The sequence below is a fragment of the Syngnathus floridae genome, chromosome 9 (assembly GCF_059516105.1).
Source record: "Syngnathus floridae isolate MCC-2025c chromosome 9, RoL_Sflo_1.0, whole genome shotgun sequence".
Lineage (NCBI taxonomy): Eukaryota > Metazoa > Chordata > Actinopteri > Syngnathiformes > Syngnathidae > Syngnathus > Syngnathus floridae.
Genome location: NC_142421.1, coordinates 6,456,497 through 6,480,465, shown reverse-complemented (window position 1 = coordinate 6,480,465; position 23,969 = coordinate 6,456,497). Strand labels below are relative to the sequence as shown.

Sequence of the window (23,969 nt, the reverse complement as noted above, 5' to 3'; positions counted from 1 at the left end):
GTTGTGCTTGTGAGCTCGGCTCCTGCTGAGGATTATGATAATAGCTTCTTGAGAGTTTTTCAATGAGCACATAGGTCTTTGTAAGCACCCTGGAAAATAAGTGCGGCTTGTGTGTTGAATGTCTCTCCAGGGCTGCGCAGTAGTTACTCCTGCAGCGTCTGCAGCGTGGTCCTCAACTCCATCGAACAGTACCATGCACACCTCCAGGGCTCCAAACATCAGAACAAGTGAGTACAACGGCTCATCGTAGCGTGTGAGGACAAACGACCTACGAGGCATTTGATCTGAATATGAGGAGGTGTGTGTGCGTTGAGCGTGATGGATTCTTGGCTGGTGAAGTGAGGCGGAGTCAAATCTCATTTCTGGCTGACAGTGAACCAAGCAATGTTTTGACAGCAGTGTGATAAACACGCAAAAATGGAAAATGGTTACGCAATTTAAGGCTTGTAAAATTGCTGACATCACTTTCCATGTTTTGTTATAGTATGTATGGGGAGGTTTTCTTTATCACATTTTCCTACAGTATATATTAGCCTTTCTACAACAAGTAATTAATAATGAAATAAGTTTGTGGTTGTGTCTGAACCAAAATGTATCCAAATGGTGGGTTAAAGCAGTTAGACATCATGCATTTACCATGAGAGAGCTCGCAGCGTGCTTGTGGGCAGTCTATGCCAGAGCGGATTTTGTTTCTGCATGTAGGCCTCTCTGCACAGTATTTAATGCTGTCTTTTTTTTAAAAATATATTTAGTTGATTTATTCATTCTAACCCAAGTAAATGCTTTCTTTTTTTTTATTTAATGATTGAAATTGAAATTGTCTATCATTCGTTCATCACATAGGCTGTACAACACGGTCGGTTTCCGTCCCATCCTGCTGCCAAGAATTTAAAGAAATTGTCCATTTCTTTGCAGTTAATGCATACTTAAATGATGTGCTGACTAGCAGGTGATCTGCTTTGCTGGCAAAAACGTTTGCATGTAGTGAAGCCCGGAATTACATTTTAATCTTCTAATTCATCAAACCAATCACGGGATTTCATAATAGACTGCTCGACTGCGCTCGTATTCAACCTGCTGAGAGTATTTTTAATAGCTTCATTGAACAAGGCAAGGCGAGAGGTATTGGGGGGAAAAAACGATTAAGATCCGTCTGTGGGCTTTGTAGTCAAATACTGGTCAGGATCAAAGAATCATTAATATTCCCACCGTGCCGGGAAAAAAAGTGACGTACGTTCTAAAAATGTGCTTGCATGCACTCAGCTGAGGTTTTGTGATGGCAACTTAATCATACCCACAACTTTAGTACAGCTGTATTATTCATGGTTATAAGTGGAAATTAACCACTTCACTGCAAAACAATGTCAAACAAGTCTGAAAATTGCCACAACGCAAGATATTTCAATATAGTAACTCATGTACTCTTATCGCAAGTGAAAAGCACATGGGAGCTAAAAATTCAGCAGCTGGCACCTAGCAAGAGATGCCAACATCTATATCGGCACATAACTCAATTGGACAGCCGTTGTCTAGAGCACTTCGTCTTCGTCTTCTAGATAGACTTTTCCTGACTTAGGGAGTTTGGTGTTTTCAGGCCTTCATCAAGAAATGTATTCAAGAAACTTGCCACAAAGTCTTTTGGCACACGCTGTACGTGTTCCAACTCCTAAATTATTCAACTTTTAAAGTATTCAAACTTTGAGGTACCATTGTACTTGGACTGACACAGCAGTGGGTAAAAGCCTGCTGTGTATACCCAAAGGTAAACTGTCAGGTTTGAGTGCTGATCTCCCACTTTGCAATGTTTGAATATTTTTGCAAATGGGCTGCCTCATGAATCTCAGTTTTGTTACTTTTCTGGTGCTTGCGGGCAAGGATGCTGAGAGTCTGACAGAGTTGTTTATGGGAGTGCTTTATAAACACAGCAGAGACGGAACACGCCACGGACAAAGTCAGACAGATGGCCGGGGAGGTGAGGCGCAGCACAAATATGGTGTCGAAGGCAAATGAGCAGAGGGATTGCCAAACAGACAGAAGAATATGTGGAGGTGTGCAAATACATTTTTTTTTCACGGTTCAAAGAGTAGAGGCAACTAATACAACAAGTCTCAGTCTTGCTGAGAGCTGGAGGGCTCAAATGTTGCCGAGACATCAGGAAGAGACGGTCCTTAGGCAGATTCATGGCAGTATGGTATATTATTACGTATTATGTGTCCTAAATTCAGTATATGAGGATGATTTGAGTGTAAAATAGAAAAACCATTGCTCTGATGACATTGCAAACCTTGTGGAACCGTTTTACCTCGCTACGCATCTTTACAAGAGCATAATAACTTTGACAGCAACGTGACCACAACTAGATATACCGTAAATTGCACTGTGGCAATGTTCGATCTAATCTGATTAAATTATATTTGGAAATTGCCTGTGCCCTAGTTGACTGCAGTGCATTCTGGGTAAGCCCTTGAACGAGATTCTGCAGACTTAGAGTGTGCATGAAGTGTGAAAAAGTCCATGAGAGAGAGCCCCAGGAAGCGCAATCCATTTAAAAGTGCACAGCCCTTGCAGACTTATTGCAAAGGCACACTAGGATGGTGCAAGTGGTACTAGAAATAGATCCAAACCAACATTTATCCTCTGGGGATCCGAACAAGACCGAGGGGGTTCTACCTCATCAACTTCACTCGCTCTGCTCTCTTCTAGTCACTCAGGTGTTACTCAATTTGTATGCTTGACTCAATGTTAAACCCATTTCAGCTAAAATCAAACTACTTTGCACACACTTAAGCCATTAGCGAATAAGGTTGTCATCTTTGAGGTGGAGCAGAAATTGAGGCATGTGATACGATAGCATGTAAAGTCCCTGTCAGGTTGTATTGTCCAACACGTTTAGCCGAGTGTCACTTTTTCGGCTGCCATGTGAATGGACCGACACTTGCACACACTAGACAGGCTCGGATGGCATATGAGTGGAGAAATAAGGTGACATGAGGCTCCACGGGCGATGTGTGTCGCCTTTGTTTTGGTCTGCATGACGTGAACAGAAACATCAAAACAACTCAACATCCTTTGGGAAATATTTATTATTTTGGGGCTAGTCACACTTTAAACTTAGTGTGCATTTTTTTAAAAAACATTTTCCCTCCTACTGCAGGCTCAAATAAATCTCAGCCAGAGTGTTTTTAATTTACTTTCTGTCCACATGAGGACACAGAGAAATCCATTTACAGGCTTCTAAGCCACAGGAGGCTTCTTGATAAATTTTCTTAATCAACAACGTGCAAAATTAACCATCTTTTCAATCGATTCATCGTAAATTTAATGAATGCCTCTAAGAATATATTAAATCACCGTTTTGATGGAGAGCTGAATAATGCTGCCAGGAAAAGCTGTGTGCTGCTCAACGACCCTTAGCTGACATCTCTGCATGCCACGCTAGTCAAGATTGAATCAACAGAGCCTCTGCAGCCAAGTGTTGCACTCTATTTAGCGTCGATTGCTTCAAGACATAATCAATCAACAAGCATTTTCACACAATGGATTGTTATGCCTAACCTCTAAACGCATGGACATTGTAGCCAATTAGATGTTGGAAGAAAAAAAATATTTTAAATTCGATAATCCCGCCTTCCATCTAGAACTCCCTAAATAAATGTCTTTCAATTTAACGGTCTAAATGTGATTTTACTCGGCGCTCTGCGCATGTTGGACATTTGGGATGTGTCATCGGTAAAGCCACAACATATTTTGCTCTTCTCCGAAACAGCTGGATGTGTTTATGTGCCAGCATTGTGTATCTGTCCCACGCATCTGTTTTGCTCACCGTCAGCTGCGGGTCATTTGAAACACTCCGTTCTCCCTCGCTGCTGTCGCAGCAGACTGCTGGCTGTAATTGGAGCAGTTTTGGAAGATATCAGCAGAGATATAACTAGATCTATTTGGCAGGCCATTTTCTCACGACACAATGTGTTGCAGTAATGCCAGGCTGCTTACCTGAATATACTACAGAGGCACAAGCGAGGCAGCCGCATGGTCAACTTCCATTCAAAAATGCAATGCCTCCGTTTCTATAGGTAAACTAAAGGAAATGAAATGATGAAATCATTTCTGTCTTGGCAATGGAGGACAATTTCCTATGTAAGAAGCATTGCTCGAGTTAGAAGAACTAGCAGCGGGCCATTTTCACAATCGTGTCCGCACATCTTTCATGATGAATTCAAAATCTAATCTCAAAAGTTCCTTCAACTTCTTCTAGGAAGTTACAAATCAAACTTTTTTTTCCTCCTGTAGTTTGAGTCAAAGATATCACAAATAATCTTTTGCTCCCTTGTGAGAGCCTCTGGCATAAACACTGACTGCTTGAGCCGCATGCTGGTGATCTGTGTTAGCACCGAACTTGATGATTGGCTCAGTGAAAGCAAAAGTGCAAAGGAGGTTGTTAAAATCCTTCCTCCTTGGGTGTTATATACTGACGTATGAAGGCCAATTGAAAAAACTTAAAAGTATTACGAACGAGTTGCAAGCCAACTATCGTTTTTTTTTTTTCTCCCGTACTTGTAATTCCCTCTAACGAACATCTACTAATGCCAAAGAATGCGAATGTAGAGGCACACCCTAATCGTGTCTCACAGCTCTGTGCTACCGTAGCAACTGATGTGCTATACCTGGCACATATGGAAACATAAATGGAGGCTGCCAAGGTGACCTTTACTTCCTAAGTGTACTATCTCTATTGCTTTCATTTTCTCATTTTCATAAGACCCACATGTGTGGTTCAGGGACAGATTATGGGCTTAAAACCTTTACTTAAGATGGACCCACATAGTTCACATGCCTTCGGTGTGCCATCACCTTGCCACGGTGCAATTTTCTTTCATTAACGCTCCCTGTCCTCTGTCTTTTATTGTATCCCCAGATTCAAACATTTGTCTGAATTAATTTTACTGTAATAATCAATAATGGTATGCCACGGTGCAGTATGTACCTTGGTTTTAAAGTCAAGGTCATGTTGACATTTCAGACAGCAAGGAATCAAAATGTGAAAATGAAACTTTGATTTGTGTGAGCTGGAACAGAGGTTCATCAGTTAAAAATTCTTCAAAGAATCAAAAATTCCCAAACAAAAACAAAATGTTAAATATGCTGGCCAAAAGCTGAGCTGCATTGTTTTTTTACAGAGTACACTAAGACTGGGAGGGGAAAAAACACAAATTGGTTGACTAAATGCACTAAATCAGGCGTCATGGCTGCACAATAGTAAACAGAAAAAATTTTCAATTTGTATTCAGCACAAGCTCCTCCAGTGTCAAACTCAATTTGTTTCTGTTTTTGCATGAGATCTAAGCAGCTCTGAAGTTCCAGTTTTGTTTAGCAGGTGAACTCAGAGCTAAGCCGCCACCAAGTGTGCCCTGGCAATGAACCCACTTCCAAAGTCTCTTCCATCTTTTTCCTCATACTGAATTAATACAAAGTTGAAAATCAACAGTACCACCCCATGTTTTCTTTTTTTCCTCTCGACTTTGGTACAGCGTATGATTAAATATTCCCTTGCACGCCTGTCTCATTTTTCTCTGACTATTTATTCAGTTTCCAACTGCACAAAGATATGTACAGTCTTGCCATGTTCAAATATGGTCACACTGCGTCAAAAGAACTCAGGCACTTTTAAATGCAAATTATGAAACATACAACCTATTGAATCATATTTTTCCTATAAATTATTAATTAGCTATAACCCAGAATATGTGAGCAAAGCATAATATTTTCTTTATAAACGTTTTGTTCCAAAGCACTAGGACACCAACAAGACAATTTTTCCCGATTCATAAATATAAAGTATAAAAAATGCCTCGCTCGATCGGTACAGTAGCTATAAATTCATGAAATAAATGAATTGAACAAGCTGTCTGCAACATATTCGAAACCCATTTGAGGTTATGACCCAGCAGTTGAGCAGCCCTGCTGTTTATTAAATTTAGCTACACTCCAAAGATCGGTATTAGTCACAATAATGGATCCTTTAAATCTGGCTATTCTGCAGGGAGTCCAAATGTGATTAAAATTGCTTGATTAAGTGGCTTTTCTTCAGCGTATTTCATCTCTTTGTTTTGAATTAAGTGCCATGGGGATTTGTTTTCACGGCAGAATGCAGCCACACCAACTTGCATTATGCCGAACAATCAGCGGCTTTAGATAAAGAGCCACCTTTACGGTAAATGCCGTGCCGCCGATGGAAAAAAAAAAAAACATAAGGATTTGTGCAAAGTGTCTTGTGCTCTTCATTTTAATTTCAAGCCAGGTGAAATATTTTGAGAGTATGAAAATAGATGATTTCTCCTTTTTAATTCCCGCACTTCACCTCCCAGGCCTTTGTCTTGTTCTGCATTCGTGCACTAGATTAAGAACGGCAGGCAACATGGATTTAAAGCCAAATGGCATTACTTGCCGCAAACAGAATTACTTTCTCACTCATGGGATTCCGTGTCTGTGTTCCCCCCTGGCAAAAACCAGAAAGTTCTTGTCACATGAACCCACCTTAGACACCAAACAAGACTCAACAAATGCTTTTCTGTGTTTGCTTGTTTGCAGCTTGAAGCAACAACAGCAGTGCGCCCCTCAAGAATGAGATGGAGTTAGCGGACTTCAAAAATCCTGCCATATGTCAGAAACCGAACAGTGTGCCAGAGTGTTTGTGTGTCCGAGACGTCCGTCCACACATCTGCAACACGCGCACGTGGGTTCTTTCATTTCTGTGTCCTGAAGCGATTTCTCTTGAAATTTACTCTGCACCCAAGTGTTTGACATGAGTTGTACACCAACAGCCAGCAGAGAGAAGCTACCTGGCTGTGGACTGCCATAAACAACAATAACAATGGTGGTAATAATAATAATAAAAATAACAATTCATGTGAAACAGTCCTGGATTTTAATGATGTCAATGCCCAGAATGTTCTTTACAGTTAAGCATAAAATATTTATACGCTGGCCAAATGTTACGTTATTTACTTTTTTGATGAATGAGTGTCTTTTGGTAAATAAATGAATTGACTTTGTTAACATTTTAGCCGCATTGTCATAAAGGTCCTTGTCTATAAATGATTCCTAGCGTTTCTACGTAGTACAAGCATATCCAATGACCAAAATGTATAGTTGATTGGAATGCGTTGTTATTTAGGCAAATAGTAGTCAGGAACATCCATTGAAAAAAAAAATGCAGGTTCATTCTTAGGTGTCTAATTCGGGGGAAGTGTGTTGAGAAAATATAAATTTAATGGTATATTTCCAATGTCGTATTGTTCAAAGGATTATTGTAATATAAATTTACTGGAACAGGCTACTGATGTCTTTAGACTTGTTGAAGCAGCATGTGGCTTCTTATGCAAGGTAATTCTTGTATGCTTTGTTCCAAACAACCGAATTTAATTTTGAGTATCTGCCGATAATTTGCCAATGCGAAGAGGAAAAATCAATAGCCCATCCAAGCTTTTTTTATTTGTTAATCAACTCACCCCCATAACGCTACGTAACATTTGTTACCTTTTTTATGAAAATAAATTTGTGCTGTACGAGCAGGCTATAAAAGTTGCAACTTAAATAAATGAAACGCATTTTTGTGTAATCACAGCACTTGTGTAGATGTGGTTTTCTGACCCTCCTGTTTTTCACAACATCACACAATTTGCGTAATGTACCTCAGGATTTTTTTCCTGTTATGACTTTTAAATATCAAGATTTTTTTCCAGCCAATACCAGGACATAAATGAGTAGAAGAGCACAAATGGTTGAGTCATTTAAAATAGGATGAGGAGACGCGGTACCGAAAACAGATAGCTGATCGGGAACAGCAAGAAATACCAGGATGTAAAAAAATTTCAATCAACACAATTATTTGATCACATCATTTGGCCAGGGTATAAAAAATAAATGTTTTTAACTATGATGGCCATAGAACAGCATTTGCCAAGCATTTGGACGCTGATCCAGTTCTCAGTTTGGGCTCCTTCTCAAACTACGTGCCAAGCACTCAGGCCCAGACCATAAAAATCAATGAACAAGAAGACCTGCATGAAAAGTTCTCACTGTGTGACAACGACTACAGATGATCGAAGAGACGCCAACTAAATGATTTCTGAAAAAGCAAATGCTGCCTTGGATTGATGACAGCAGATAGAAAAAAAGCAGCACAAAAATGACTTTTCAACTGGAATCTCACGTTGAAGCTAGTGAAAACATTCCTACAAAGCTGAATATTGATGTCAGAAGCAGTCCAGAGGCAACAGAAATTGCCCTGGCCTGTTGAAAAGGGCAATGTGTACTTTTTTGTGTTTTTGTTGCTAGAGCCAGAGGAAAAACATCACTTGCAAAACTATGTAGCAATCGGTGTGTAATGATACTATATTAATGCATGGAAAATGTTGCATTAATTTGCTTTATTTATTTATTTTACGTAGATTGCTTGCACATTTTGGCAATAGTGCTGCTCTCTAGTGTTAGCTTAATAATGCATTATAGTTCACACCTCAGCAACAAATTTTAGTACAAATTCACCTCTGTTTAATTAAAAGTGATCTTTTTGATACCTGAAATGTCAACATTGTGTAAGTCGTCTCATCAGAGTGTCTGTAAAGTGAATTTTGAATTGTTTGTAGCACTTTACGAAGGGGGGGGGGCATTTTCCTGTGCTGTTGCTACACGATAAGCACTACACTAAACTACTCTTTGTTTTCGGATGAGATCTGTTCAACTCATGAAATAAAATGTTTTTATTTGTGTATTGTATGAGAGAAGAGTGAACTGCAAATGACCTTCTGTAATTAGACTGTTTGGAAGTGGAAAAGCAGGATTTTTATTTTTTTTGTAAATAAGCCAAAGCTTCTAGTCTGTGTATTGAGATTTACGAAGGGTTTTGTATTTATATTGTTTATCTGCACTAAGCCACCGGGTGATGAGGGAAATGTGTTATTATTGAAAAATAATAAATATGCTGACATTGATATGAGAATAATCTGTTTTTTGAGTGTGTAGTGAAGAATCACTGCACAACACGAAGGGATTTAGGATGCAATTCAGAAGTTTAACTCCTAAAATCCCATATGACATTTATGTTTCTCTAGCAACTACTGTCTCACTTTTTTTCTTAATTACGAATCCTATTTTTTAGATTATTTAGTGGTGTGGTGTCATAATGGTTTTAATTAAACAAGAGCCAACATGAGAAACTCTCATTCCCATGACAATAAATACTTTCTGGTAATTTGATAATCCAGGAAATTGGCTTCTGGGGTTTAAATAAGTATTTTGTTTGGGTGAAACAACATTTTGGCCAATTTTCATAAACATATTGGGAAAGTTTAGAGTGAGAAAGTTTGTATGTTATTTGAGCAAGTTACTTTTGGACCACATTTTCCTCAAAATAATGAATTATAAATTGGTCAACACCATCCTGAGCGGCCACAGAACTATATTTATTTGGATTTTGGTTTTATTTATTCAACTTTTCCTGTTCCATAAAAGGCTAGTCATCATTGATGAAAAGTGGAAGAAAATGTGGTGCTGCATGCAAACGGAGTAAAGCTTAGATGTGATATATTTTCAATATAGAAAAAATCTAAAAAGACAGCAAGCATGCTGGAAGATTAGAAAAAAAATATTCAGCTTATTTCCAAACGAGGGAACTGCTTCAAAGCTTGGCCCTGGCAGCAAGGTTTCCATGGTAACGCTGCTGATGCAGAAGACTGAGGAAGAGCAGCTATGGTGCATCGCAGACAACGTGCGTGCTTTCAATAAATGTTGACAAAGAACCTGTCAGTTGGATGAAACTGCGGGATAACTGAATGACGTGTTTGATAATTCTCTCTTTTTTTGTTTTCTTTAAAGTAAAACAAGACCAAGGAGTGCCTGCGCAATCTTAATGGCCGCAAGAGCTGCACTGAATAAAACATTCAAACCGGTATCATGTCATTTCCACAGTGCTATCCCACCCATGTGTATTATTAGTAAAGAGGGTAGAACTCAAGGTCACCTCTCCAGTTTGCCCATAGTGGAGCAAGCTATGATCTTCATGAATATTGATGAGCTCAGGTGGGCAACTCCCCTTACAGTTAGTTGCGTCCTTACACTCGGGCCCGGAGAGTGTTTGATGCATAGCTCAAATGGAGGCATTTACATAATTCAGTAAGTCTACATTTGAAAAAATGCTTCATGTCTCAGTAGTTTTATTTTGTTTACACAAGACCATTCATTTGTCACTAAATATGTTAAGATCTTTTTTAAATTAAAAATACAGTACAATATAAAAATTTAAAATGTACTTTTTGCAGAATAGTCCGTTGGTCCTCGAGTAACCCATCGAGGAAGTCCTGTTAGTAGATTTGTTACAGTCTCCTGACTTTGACTGTGTACAACTACATAATTAAAAGAACACATTTAGTTGTAAATGTCAGTACATTTTCAGTTGACATTTCCCAGGAATGATGTGGCTCGGGGGCAACACAAGGCAAACTGTCTTTCTGAGAAAAGGAAATGATAGTTATCTCAGGAGATTTGTGCATCTCCAATCTTGACATCTCCTCAGTAAACAAAAAAAAGTACATATACGTATCTATATATATTTGATGTAAGTTTGGAATGTGTCATTATTAAACCAGACTGCTACCACCCTGCCATACACTTTTAATCAAAAGACACACTATGCTTCGAAAACAGCACTTTGCAGAAACCCTCTTCTGAAAAGTTGCAACTGCGACTGACTGTTGCCGCTGACAACGGGCATGCAAGCCCAAGTGGGACAGCAACAAACATTTCCACTTCACTAGCCCTCTCCATACAGCAGGCTGTTCATTGTCAGTGCCTGTCGGAGCGTTCCTGACAAAAGGCATTGTCCGCACACCCAAACGCTCCTCGGTTCAACCCCGGCTGGCATTTGAAACGATGGATGGAGCTCGGTGGCCTGAAACCGTCAACAAAAACTTTGCAGACAGAGATAAGATGTCCGATGGCAGCAATTGTAACGAGACTGTTGGTGCGAAAAAACCTAAGTGGTCATTGGAACAAACTAAATAAAATATCTCTTTTTAGTTTCTCCTCGTATTAAATTATTGTTATAGTATAAGTTTGCATAAAGCCAACAAGACTGTTGTCTCCACTCACGTTGTGCTACTACTACAATAATCCAAATGTGTGTCTCGCTCAAATGAGGATGTTTTGTCAAATCTTGCAAAATCTTTCCTCTAGTAAAAAGCTCTCTGCTGTTGCCGCCGCACAGCTCAGGAGAGAAGCTTTAATTAAAACGCTGAACCGACAACTTGGCTGTGGCAGGCGGGGTGTGCGGATGTGTCTTGCCCGCTCATGTGCACGTGTCTAAGGCACAGGTGGCTTATCTTGCATGTTGACGTCTATGTTTCCATTTTAGTTTTGATACACTGCGACTTTTGAGTGAGTGTGCGCACGATAATGTTTCAACCATAAAATAATCATTACCAAGTGGACACGCCATTTAAACCCTCACCATCTGCAGACAAATCAGTCTTTGCACTCGATAAAATTTAGGCTAAAATATGCGCATTACCTTTTATGACAGGACGACTCATTGGAAACTGACTGTCTGCTGTATTCACAATTGCACCATTTCCACCAAGTTGCTCTTATTTATTCATTGCTCTTATTTATTCATTGTATGTGCCTTCTTATTTTTACTTTTTGTATTGTTTACTTGAACGTGTAATCTGTCACCGTGGGATAGTAGGAAATGCAATTTCGATGTCTTTGTATGTCTTGACGTGAAGAAATTGACAATAAAGCAGACTTTGACTTTGACATTGTAATAGTTGCTATGATAAAAAAAAATATATTTTTTGCTTAGTTACTCCAAAAAAAAAAAAAAAAAAGACGAACGCCTGGACGCATAGGTGCTCTTGACTAGTCATATAAAGTTGAGAAAAGAGACTGCATATAAACGTGTTCCACAGTTCTAAGTAAACTACACTTTAAAGTAGGGAAGGCAAGCGGGGCAGCATTTGGCTTAATCCTGTATGTATCTGGGCCTCCACTCAGGAGGGGGACAGCCAGTGTAATAAGTGTGTCTGTCAGTTGACGACTACATCTGATGTCCCACTCCCCAAGTGACTGCTGTCATCTCAACAACCACAGCCGGTGAGCTAAATCTGTAACACACACACACAATAACACACAGACAGACCTTCTCTATCTTAAATTAATTTGTCAAAGCCAACATGCAGATAGTTATGTGTCTCCCTGTCAGCACCCCGCAGTTATGCGTTAAACCTTCACCCACCATTGTCAAATCGATGCTTATGCAATTATGGGTAACTACAATGGAAATCAGATTAAGGGCGATGATGCAAAAATGTGCAATGGTTTATCAAATTAGTTTATGACAGAGAGTAGCTCAGTGTTTTAATTTAACTGCATACTAATTACATCCTTTCATTTTCTTTACCCTGGAATGGTCACCAGGACAACCCATTCACACTTGCATTCACACCAATGGACGATTTAGTTTTTTCTCAATTTCAATGGCTTTGTTTTTTTGTTTTTTTAACAGCAAGAGTGAATCTCTTCCATAACGAGCGGAATGATAATGCCCAGAGGACTTGTGTGCTCGTATGCATGCAGCTTGATTGGCCATATGTTTTTTCGAAAGCAGACCAGTTTAAACAGTGGCTCTGTTGGTTAGAATTTGGTAGTGCAATACAATTCCATTACTTGATGACTTGCATTTAATAATCTTCTATACTCATGTTCTCTTGACAACCAAAACTAAGGTTGCTCCATCTATCTATTTTCTGTACCAATTATCCTCAGCAGGGTCAGATGTGTCTTGGAGCCTATCGGAGCTGAATTTGGGTAAGAGGCAGTCAATCAAGGAAGTGTCAAGCCAGAGCAACACTGATAAATATTGCACACAGTCTTTGCATTTGCATTAAATCTCGACGGTACCTAAAAGTTGCATGAGTGCCTACATGCCATTAAATTGTATCCCCAAAAAGTGTTGGCTAAAACTGACTGCCGAAGCAGAAACAACAACACAAAAAAAAAGCCACAAATTCAATTAAAAGTTTCAGCTAAGCAGAAAATTACCTTTGCAGGGACATAAAAAGGCGGCAGTTTGTTTTAATGGATCAGCATTATGTAGGAGCAGGAGGAAAACGGCAAAGGTGGTCAAGCGGTGAACGGTTGAACCATGTACGATTGGATTATTGTGTAAAACATTTGATCAAAAAGAAAATCCTCTAAGGTCTTTTTAAAGCCACAATCAATAGTGCTACCCAGTCTGTCCAGAGGCAAAACCTGGATACATTTATGATAAGGACGAGTCTTTTGAGCCCTGCTCTGTAGTTTACGAGCCGCGCTGCACTGCGGCGTTACGTCTTCCTTTGATTGCGACAATAAAACCAGCTCACTATGGTCATGTCAAATTCTAGGAAGTAAGTCTTTCCATTGAGAAGTGGTTCACCATTTTAATGGGCTAAAGGTTGCATGAAATTAATCATTAAAGACAGAAATAAATTAAGCATTCTCTACCCCTAATGATACACATCCTGTCCTCGCTCTGAATGAAAACCCCGCATTAATGAGGCACTATTGTATTAGTGGACCAGATGAGATAGACAACTATGCATGAATTAAAACACTGAAAAACACTTAGCCTTGACTTGAGGAGGAAAACGCTGGAAATCAAAGCCGGCCGGCTATGTAAAGTTAAATTAATCAGTGTTGGCAATGTTTTGTTTTGTTTAAAGCGCAGATTAGCCAACTTGCAATGTTAAACTCTTAATATGGAAAAAGCAAAATGGCGGAGTAGTTAATACAGTTTTATCTTCAAGTGGATTATATCCATGTTCATGATTTTGTCCAGTGTCTTGGAACAGATTGTGTTCAACCTCAGTCTATATTATTTTCCACCACAAAATTGGGTGTCAATCATCCAAGTGTGAAGGACACCATATGGCTCAGGTTCCTAAAAACCTGTGAGTGTTTTGTCGTTCGCACAGTTGACAGTTGACTCATGGGCGTCACATCGAGTGTGTCAACACAGCCGAGCAAAGCCAGCGGAACGGTAAACAAAATAGCACACGTGCATTAGTCAGCCTCACAATCCATGACAGGTGGCGTCGTAAGCATCGGTTTACAGCCAGCATGTCTCGCCCACTCGCTCTGATCATCTGAATTAAACCTGATATTTAATGACGGATTGATTTTTATTTACAGCAATTTTAAACACGGCCACGTAGCAACCAAATGTACGCAATTAGTTTATGCTTATCGGAACACAAGCGACTAATTGCCAGCATCTTTTGCCAATCAGGGCCTTTCATTTGACGCTATCTGTTTGCAAACAAGCTGTAAACAGATGCGTTCATCTGAAACGTGGGGCTCGTTACTCCTCAATGCGCAAACGGAGCTCGGTCTGGCAATCTGTGTTAAACACCTGTCGCAAGCCGCCTCTGCATACTCTCAGTTGACCCGTTTAATTGTGCAAAGTTGCATCACGTGAATGTGGCACAGGAAAGTGGAGCTAGGAATTTTCAGTTCAGAATATTAAGGGCACAGCACAAATTTAATCAGTCAGGAAGGAGATTGACCTTTTTATTTTTGTCCTTTTTCGACGTGCTGACGTCAAGCGCGACAATGGAATTAACGCAGACTTTGCTCAGCGTAACTTTAAGTGACTTTTACTATCGTTCAATCAGCCTGTTTTGGATTTTTAGACAGATGTAGGGTGTGTTGATTTGCACTCGGAAGCTTTTGGCAGCAATTAGGCGTAATCATATTAGCCGCTCTCCTCCTAGTCTGCCGCCGGGCATACATGTGTCGCTTAACTCGAGCCGGGAATCGTCTGACAAGGTCGCGCGAGGGCCGACAAAGGAAGATGGATGATGAAAGGTCGACGAGGGAATGCGAGGCTGTGGAACTGCCTCCCGAGGTATTTTGGATCTCAAATGCGATGACCTCGTTTCGGCTTGTCGCCACGGCCGCCCGGTCGTGACAGGAAGCAGGTGTCAGAGGTTAGCGGCCAAACAGCGGGATTAGCTCCATCAGGCTGCCATGCCTCGATAAGACAAACTCCTCCTCCATGCTCCCAGAAGGATCATGTGATCAAGAGGAGGCTCTTTCCCATCATATATTGTGTCAACCCAAGTGTGTCTTTGTTGAGTAAGTCCATCCAAATTCAGCTTCCCCTGAGAGGGACCTTGCTGTGTCGGCACCTGCCTGTGCCCCCTCCGGTCTGAATGTCAGTGTTGTCAGTCAACCTCACTACCCCACCCACCCCGGGGAACCTTCCAGCAACAGACATTAAGGCATCAAGTCAGCTGGTGTGATCGATTCTGTCATTAAATTGACAGTACTGCAGTCTTATGTAGGTCAGATTTTTGGTTTCTTTGCTTGTCTGGCATCGGCAAGCTCTGAAAATTGGAAGAGTCCAGCAAGACGAGAAAGTGAGCTATAATTTATTTATCCTTGAGGTACAGCATGTCACAGACATGCGAATAGAACATGGAGAAACTATTTAAAATGTGAGGTAAAATACATCTTATATGTCCTTGAAGATAATTGAAGGCAATCTGAAGCTTGAAGATAGACTTCTTTGCAAATTATAGAAATATATTGAATATTTCCAACATTAATACAGTAAAAAAATGTATTCCACTGCAAAACACACCAAAAAATACAATTTTGCGGCTGTGTCCTTGGCTCTCCAAAATGGAGCACTAACTTTGCAAAGGTTTCCACACAAATTTGTTTATTTCTCTGTGGACTGAAAAAGTGCAAGCCACAGCATTGCACACAAGCAACATTATTTTCCGCAGCTCTCATTTTTAACCACGCAAATTTAATTTTGTCTCCCGCTTAAGACTCCATTATCACTTCCAAAAAAGGCACACAATGCATTACATAATACAGATAAAACGCTGGCCGAAAAAATCCTTAGATCTGGGTAAACTCTACCACAAAATCAGCACAATCAAGGACTTCAGTACAATAATCTATTTTATTGGTCTACCTGTATGTTAAATCCTACAAACTCAATTTCCTTGTTGTGTGCCCAGCACTCCTGCAAGCAAACAATCAAATTCAATGAAATCCCAACTTCCTCGACAAGTACAGTAAATGAACGCGTATGCACTCTCGGGCAAACGTGCGCCACAAACCGCATCTTCAAGGTGGTCGATCAAACATTTAATTTTGCTCCAGTTGCTGACAGAGGTCTAGCACACCGGCCCGTGGGGACTAGGAGAACTTTATCGACTTGCGCCCAGAGTAGCCCAGCAGCTATTACAGCAGCCATGAGTGACTCGCCCAGTCAATAGACTTTCTATTAGCGCACCGTTCCCTCAGCCCTATGTCAGCACACACACACACACGCAAACGCACACACTTCTGGCAATGGCAGCTCGCAGGGTATAGGAAGGTCAGCAGTCGGAGCAAACCCCTCAGGATTATGTGCCATGTTAGTAAATAGAGAACTACCATTGGATCAATAACAGGAACAAATAGGTGTTAAACTCTACTAAATATACAATAAATGACTCGTCATCAATTACACTAAGACAAAAAAAAAAGGGAGCACGGTCATTTTGCACGTTCCCGAAGTGACATTTATGGCAGTCGGTGACTTTGAGCTCACATTCCCGAGGCAACTTGAGGCCAAATAGGCTGAGCTGTGAAGTCTCACTTGTTTCCCTCCAACAGAGGGAATAATTGCCCAGGCAAGAAGCCACGTTGATGGTAGAATTCCCCTCACACACCCCCCCCCAAAAAAAAAAACTTCATCATTAATGGTGGCACACTGCTTAAGCAGACAAAGATTCATCTGACAGCACTGCAGAGAAAAGGAGGTAAAGAAAACAACAGGGAGAACTTTCAGATCTTTCAGTATTTGGATTACACAATCGCAACAGTCCCCCCCCCCCCCCCCCCCAAGAATTATGAATAATACAGCCACTGGTTATTCATTAAAATACCTCTTTCCAAGTGCTGTGAGAAACTACTTTGTACTCCCTTAGCCAAAAAAAAAAGCTTTGGTTCAACAAAAACAAATTCTCCCAATCAAACAATCGGCGTGAACATTGCATCAAAACAAACCAGTAAACAATTCATCATTAGCGTCCTAACTAAAATGCAAAACCAGGCAAAGGCACAAATAACATGAGTGAATGCAAATCAAGCTTGCAGCAATGACATCAACAAAACATCTTCTTTTTTTCCTCAACTTGGAAAAGAGCAAGATTAAACCCACAACATTCTCTCGCCTGGCATTCCGATGAATATGTATTTACTTTGAAGGCCTTCGCCTGTTTTCCGCACGCATAATGGGACGGGGCAGAAGCATGGCTGATCGCAAGGATGAAGCAAACGCGAGTAAAATTAGGAAAGACAGAGCAGAAAAACGTTTGCTTTCACTTGGATTCATCGTGACAAGCGCTCCGCACGAGTCCAAAATCACGAAAATAAAGTCTCTTCTTTGTCCAATATCATGCTGTTTATTCTTCAAAAAGCCAAAATCGCAACGATGTCATTTTTTGGACTCCAAACACAGGAGGGTCAAAATAATTTCCAAATTCACAGGCCTTTGACTTTATAGATTCTAATAATTGTTTTTGGCTGGTGCATTTTCTTCTTGATGTGCCATAGAGTTTTTAATAGAAAAGAACAATTACCATAACATCATTTTAATACGAGGCTCAGCTGGCAGAGGAGGATAATGTATTGTTGCTACCTACTTACAACTTTACATGCATGGATGATTAATTTTTTTTTTTATGAGCTACTTTTACTTTTTCTCCAATTCATTTTAATAGAATGCCCGTGGGATTGCTTGTGGCCTCTAGTGGATGACAGTAATTCAATGGTAGTAGGAGTTTTTGTGTGTGTGTGTGTCTAATAACTCTCGTGCCACCAAGTCCCCCAGATGAGAAAGGACAAAGCGACCGGCGTGGGCATTGACATACGAGGACGACGACGACTGACAACTTTCTCCTCAAGGTTGTCTTCATTCACGTCGCATTACAGTGACAGAGTCCACCAAACGCATCGCTTCCAGCACACCAAACACACTAAAGAGCTGATGACGGCTAAAAGGCTGTATTTGCAGGCGCTCTTTCCCAAGGAATTTGCCTAATTTGAGCAAAAAGCAGGATGGCGTGGTTTATTTATGGAAGCTCGCTCTTTCCACTTTCTCACTGGCACACGGTAGGACATTTTCTCCCGTAGGCACGACAAAAGCAGCAACCTTGTTATGGCTTAATCATGCATACGGAAAAGTGACGGGCACAAATGGGAGGGACACGTCAGGAACTTGACAGCGTGTCAGCCGCACATACTTTTTGTTTGTCTTACAAGGACACCATCTTTTCATCTCAATAGGCAGGGAATTGAGATTTTCATTTTAAGGAGGGACGATTGCACTGATTTGCCAGGCACACAAATGTTTTAAGGCGAGTAGGGAAAAAAAGCAAACCAAAAAAATGAAAATACATGGGGGGGAAAAAAATGATGACTGGGGAGTTTTTTTTTTTTTTTTTAAACAAGCCCTCACATAAGGAATGTTCTGGATTTTCTCCGGCATTTTATTGCACACTCTCTCACTTACTCCTTTTAAACTTTTTGTGCATTTTTTTTCATAGAGTCATCATTTTAACCGCAACGTCAGCTCAAAGAAATAAAGCAGAGTGGGATAGTTAGAGAATTCAATTATATCCGAACTGTACCCTGGAAAGATGAAAGTATCGGGACACCTGGCCGTGACAGTTTGTGGAAATAAAAGAAATGTAGACACAGCCGTTCAAAGATTGAAGTGTGCAATTGTCCAAAAATGGGAGACATTTTCATAAGTATACATTCTCGTTTCTTACTTTACAATTTCAACAATCATTTAGCATTCATGAAGAGGAGACTCAAAACCAAAGCAGCATCGTATATTCACTATCATCCAGTGGCTGAACTAGGATTTTTTTTTCTTTGGGAGGGGGCCGTGGGGACAAGGACATCAAACTGAAACTTCAACATTCTTCAAATTTGCTGGAAATGTAAAAAAAAACAATGAGAAAAGTTGGATAATACCCAAAAAGTCAATTATCTGGCCTGGTACCCGAGGGGGTCGAAGAATATTTAAGAGGGGGCAAGTGGCTTTGTGGCCCCTCCCCAGCTCTCCGGACCTATCATCATCTTCAGCCACATTTGCAAATTAGCCTCCAACAAGCAGATGAAGACAATTAGGAGTGACGGCAAACATTTTGTAAATTTGAGCATTAACGTGCTTATAATCGTCACTTTCTCGATGAATTAACACTCATGTCACTCATGTCCAGACAGTTTGCTTGTTTTGTGGTCTCACAAAGTACACAGCTGACACATGAGTCATCCAAAAAGAGATTATAATCTGAATCGGACAAAGAATACATTTCTTTATCGGTGGGGGGTGGATTGAGACAAACAAAGTCTCACATTCAAGAATATTAAAGTCTAATATCTGCACAGGCAACAGCTGTGAGCCCGAGCAAAGTGCAAATCTGTCCTCAGCACCTCTCCTTTTATTCATCGGCTCCGGCAGCCAGCTCGGTAAAGACGAGTGTAATTGTTGTGGGTGCGAGGGTAATCCTTTTTTGCTTTTCGAGCCAACTTTGCAAACCCCTGAAATAACTTGGCAAAAGGAGCTGAGACGCTTTCAACTGCTGGGATTGGGTGCAAGCCCATGAGAGACAAAGAGAGAGAGACATTTAGACTTCTTGGAAAGACTAGGATGAAGAAAGTGAAAAGTGGAACGACCGCAGGATGAAGCATGAAGATGAGAAAAAAGAACGAACATGTATGGGAAATGGGCCTGCCAGCCTGCACGGGTGCTTATGTGCACCAGACTGGGTAAGCCTCCCTTTATTTGCTGTAAGGATTAAGGGGACAGCTCCGACACATGCACATTCTCGGTCTTAACGCGGTGCCACGCTTGCTCACGACTGGCGAGGGGGGATATCCGAGAGAGGGAGCGAAGGGGGGAAAAAAACGGGCACATAGCACTGCAAAAAAATGACGAGCTCATGCTGAAGGCTCCACGGCGGGATCAGAAGCGGCGACAAAGATGGATTTTAATACGCCGAGCGCGACACTTTGAAGGCCGACACATGCTGATGACTCTTCAAGAAGGCTAGCGAGCGATTAGCGGCGGGATCATGCAGAAACGTCATCGCTGCTGACAGGTCGCTTTGTTCCTGGTTGGCATTGCTGCTCGGATATGGAAATATTAGGCAATGCTTCAGCCTGGTTCACACGCTACCCGTTTTATTTTTAGATCCTTTAACCAGTTTTTGAAATGTGACACATCCGACACACCAGGGGGGTAAATAGCATGTGTTTTCCACTGGTCGGAATTTATCGAAGAAAATCAGTCCCAGCAGATCAAATGTCATTCTAACAATTTTGCTGTTTTAGAACGTATCTTATTAGACCAACACAGAACCCCCCCTCTGTTTCTAATGTCACTTTTGAAGCTCATCTAGCAAGGTCACCTCCAAATACAAAGTACGTGAACATAATGAAATCAGTTAATTTAATTCACTGTTCTTTGCCCGGGGGACCACAGACTATAATCACTACTTATTATATTACCAACTAATTAGGGTGTGACGGATCTGTGATTAGAGGCAGGCGAAGTTGTACTTTTGTCAACACTAAGGATTGCGGTCAAGTTTTACATTATCAACTCATATTTTCTTAGACTTTGACCAGGGGCGCAGCTAGGACATTTTTCAGTGGGGTGGCCATATGAACAAGTCCATGTAAAAAGCAATGTTTTGCTGAGATGAATTTATTTGATAAAGGGCCACTTCTTTGTTACCGTTGCCACCACATAGCACCGCCCCTGGCTTTGTGCAAAGTTTTAATCAGCTGCAAAATATGCCCACCACAACATCTAACATTGAAAGTACAAGGTCTTCTTGCCAATACTCAAAGCAGACATTCATCAGTGGGCCCTGCTCAGTTTGACCATGACTTCAGTGATCAAATGCTCCTGAGGCGTTTCATCACACTGACAGCCGAAGCCGCTCAAGGGTCTTTTGTGCACTGATTTTTGTTTAGTTACTCGACTTTTGCAACACAACATCATCACCCCAGTGTACGCCAGACACGCTTTCCAAACACACCCGTGACCTACATATGAAACAAACACACACACACACACACACACACAGAGTCTTTCAATTAAGATTCCAAACAGCCTCTGCTCCATCTCCTACTGGGGCTAATCCTCTCTAATAGCCAACTTTTTCCCCTCGCATTGACATGAATACAGAGGTTAAAGAAGATTTTGTCCTCCAAAAGGAAAGTAAGACAAAAGATCATTTCTTCTATGGTGATGCTAATTACAACAGATGTTTTCAAAAACTGTTGCTTGGATTTGGAATGTTGAGAAGGAGCCTGAAAGCCCAAAAACAAGTCTACAGTCCTGGATCTATTTCTGGTATTTCCCAGGGGAAACATGCACGGCTTGTATTAAACATTACAGGTTCCAAATTAGATTTTTCAAAACCACACTGAGTTGTTGTTGGGTTTTTTTGTTTTTTTAAATCTCCATGGCGCTACTCCCGCATGCAAATACGAACACCTACACGTTGGACACACTGCCAACATGTTCAAATAAAACTTAGAGGCCAACACTGGGCAGCACTGAAACAGCATTTTTGGCCACAAATAGTGTTGTGTTAATTGCGTTATGTTTATATTAGGTTAAATTATATTATATTTTATTTTATTTTATTTTATTTTATTTTATTTTATTATATTATATTATATTATATTATATTATATTATATTATATTATATTATATTATATTATATTATATTATATTATATTATATTATATTATATTATATTATATTACCAGCTACTGTCAAGTGGTAGTTTGAAGATGGTGTTGGCTGATGAGAAAAACATTTTGATCAGTATCTGCAAAAAATGTTGCCAGAGTGTCGCTCACGCAATGGGAGCATCATAAAACTAGAGTCAAGTGAAGTTTTCCTTTATCTAAATGGATCGTGCTAGACTAGCCTGTCGTCCTACTTCCATCAATCACGGGCAAGGAGAGAAGCAATAAAGAATTAAAAAAAAATGTTTTGATAGATAGATCAGCCTCCTCCTGTCACATCTGCCATCATAACTGAGTTTTTCATGTTGACTTCACATTCAAGGTTACTGTAACAGCATGATAAAAACATTCAGAAATTCCCATTTTATTAAGTAGATGTCAAAAAGTCAAGTGTGAACTTGACTTGAACTTTTGCAATGATGTTATCTTCAATAACCAAAGCATTAATACACCAAGTAAATTTATTGAGATGTTCTTTTTAGTATTAACTTCTAAATATGACATTCCTTCCAGATGGGAATAGAAACACCAACAATTTGTAGCACAATAATAATTTAGGTGGCAGTCCTCGATTGACTGCTCATAATTTGGTCGACTGTGTGAAATTGATTTGTCGATGAGTCAGGTCTAAAAGCAATTAAGAAAACTGAAGTTCACGACTTGGAGCACCACTAGTTTGCTGTCGAAAGAAAACCAACATAATAACAGCTATGAGAACTTGAGCTATACTTGAAAGCTGATTATGTTTATTTCCTAGTATTTTATGCGTGGGTCCTTTCATGTATCCACTAAATGTAAACACGGTGGTATGAGATGATTAAAAAATACATTAATTAATTAAAAAAAAAAAAAAACAGAATCGGCTCTAAATTCAAATTAGCCACTTATCTACATGATGGGGCCATATGGATCTCATTAGAAGAAGGTTCATGTCGGGGTCATACAGTACACAAATGAAAGGACTTTTTACCAAGGACTAATGTACCATCCATAACCCTCCTGTAATGAGTGTGCTCTGACAACACATTTACACAATCCCAGCCTCTCCATCCTTGCCCAGTTTTAGGATCCTTTAGGGGTGGTGGTGGTGGTAGGGGGGGGCTCAGGCGGTATTTAGCTGCCGAGGATTAATACAACTCTCGCTGCTCATCTAATCCTCGTGTCGAGTGACTGTCAAAACAAGAGCTTTCATATGAACTTGTAAGAAGCTCCACTTCAATTGTACACGGGTGCACATATGCGCACATGGGGCACATGAAGACCGTGGCCTACTTACTGAACCGGGGCCCCATGCTGAGTTTAAGATGCTGACCCTAGACGACTCAGGGCTTTGTAGAACAGAGGATGAGATAACGTTAGCAAATGGGAGCAACAGTTCAAATCCACATTCCTTATTTGCCCTTTGCTCCATCGTCTCTTTTAGCCAATAACATTGACTATGACTCCCCATCAGCAAGTAATGCTTCATCTCCATTGACTTTCCTCTCACCCAATTGCCAGTCTTGAGCGCGGGTATCAAGAAAATATATTTTCTTACTTGTGTGGTCAAAATCGACATTGCTTGCCTCACAGAATGAAATACAAGTTGAAGTCAAAATAGGTTCTATGCCAATAACTGACATGTACAAAAAAAAAATATGGACTGAATGGATGATCTCAAATTATTTTTCCATGCTTGGGTGGCTGACATCACAATACGCACTGTTTATACAACTATTAACAATGAACTTCTGGCTGAAGTCAATGAATACACCTTGCTTTTCACGATGCAATGTTTACAATGCAAATGACTACAGCCGGACAGATTTTGCTTGCTGGTATATTAAAAGCTGGAGCCAGAGAAGTGGGGCACTGACTAGTTACTTGCTGTTTTTCCTGGATATGCTTTCCAATTTACATGTAATGTTTATCAGCGTATTGTGAAGAATTTGTTTAGGTCTCTTTAAAAAATGTTCCGCATTGAGAGCTCCCCACGGCCCCCAAGGAAAAAAAAATATCCTAGCACCGCCCGTGGTTATATATTGTTATCTAGTAATGAATAATCTAATTCTTATTTCAAAACGTTACAACGCTGTTAGAGTTCCCAATA

At 40.4% G+C, this 23,969-nt stretch overlaps 2 protein-coding genes across 4 annotated transcripts in view; one reads left to right on the top strand and one right to left on the bottom strand.

The window, feature by feature from the left end:
• Window positions 1–8,993, top strand: part of LOC148393165 (zinc finger matrin-type protein 4) — a 38,869-nt gene extending 29,876 nt beyond the window's left edge. The window contains exons 6-7 of the mRNA XM_088384555.1: window positions 131–227; window positions 6,589–8,993. Of these exons, the coding sequence (XP_088240681.1) occupies window positions 131–227; window positions 6,589–6,625 (134 nt within the window). The 3' untranslated portion in view covers window positions 6,626–8,993. The remainder of the gene's footprint in view (window positions 1–130; window positions 228–6,588) is intronic.
• LOC148393162 (golgin subfamily A member 7B-like) overlaps window positions 1–23,969 on the bottom strand; it is a 129,302-nt gene that overhangs the window by 85,271 nt on the left and 20,062 nt on the right. The gene's annotated exons all lie outside the window — the stretch shown is intronic.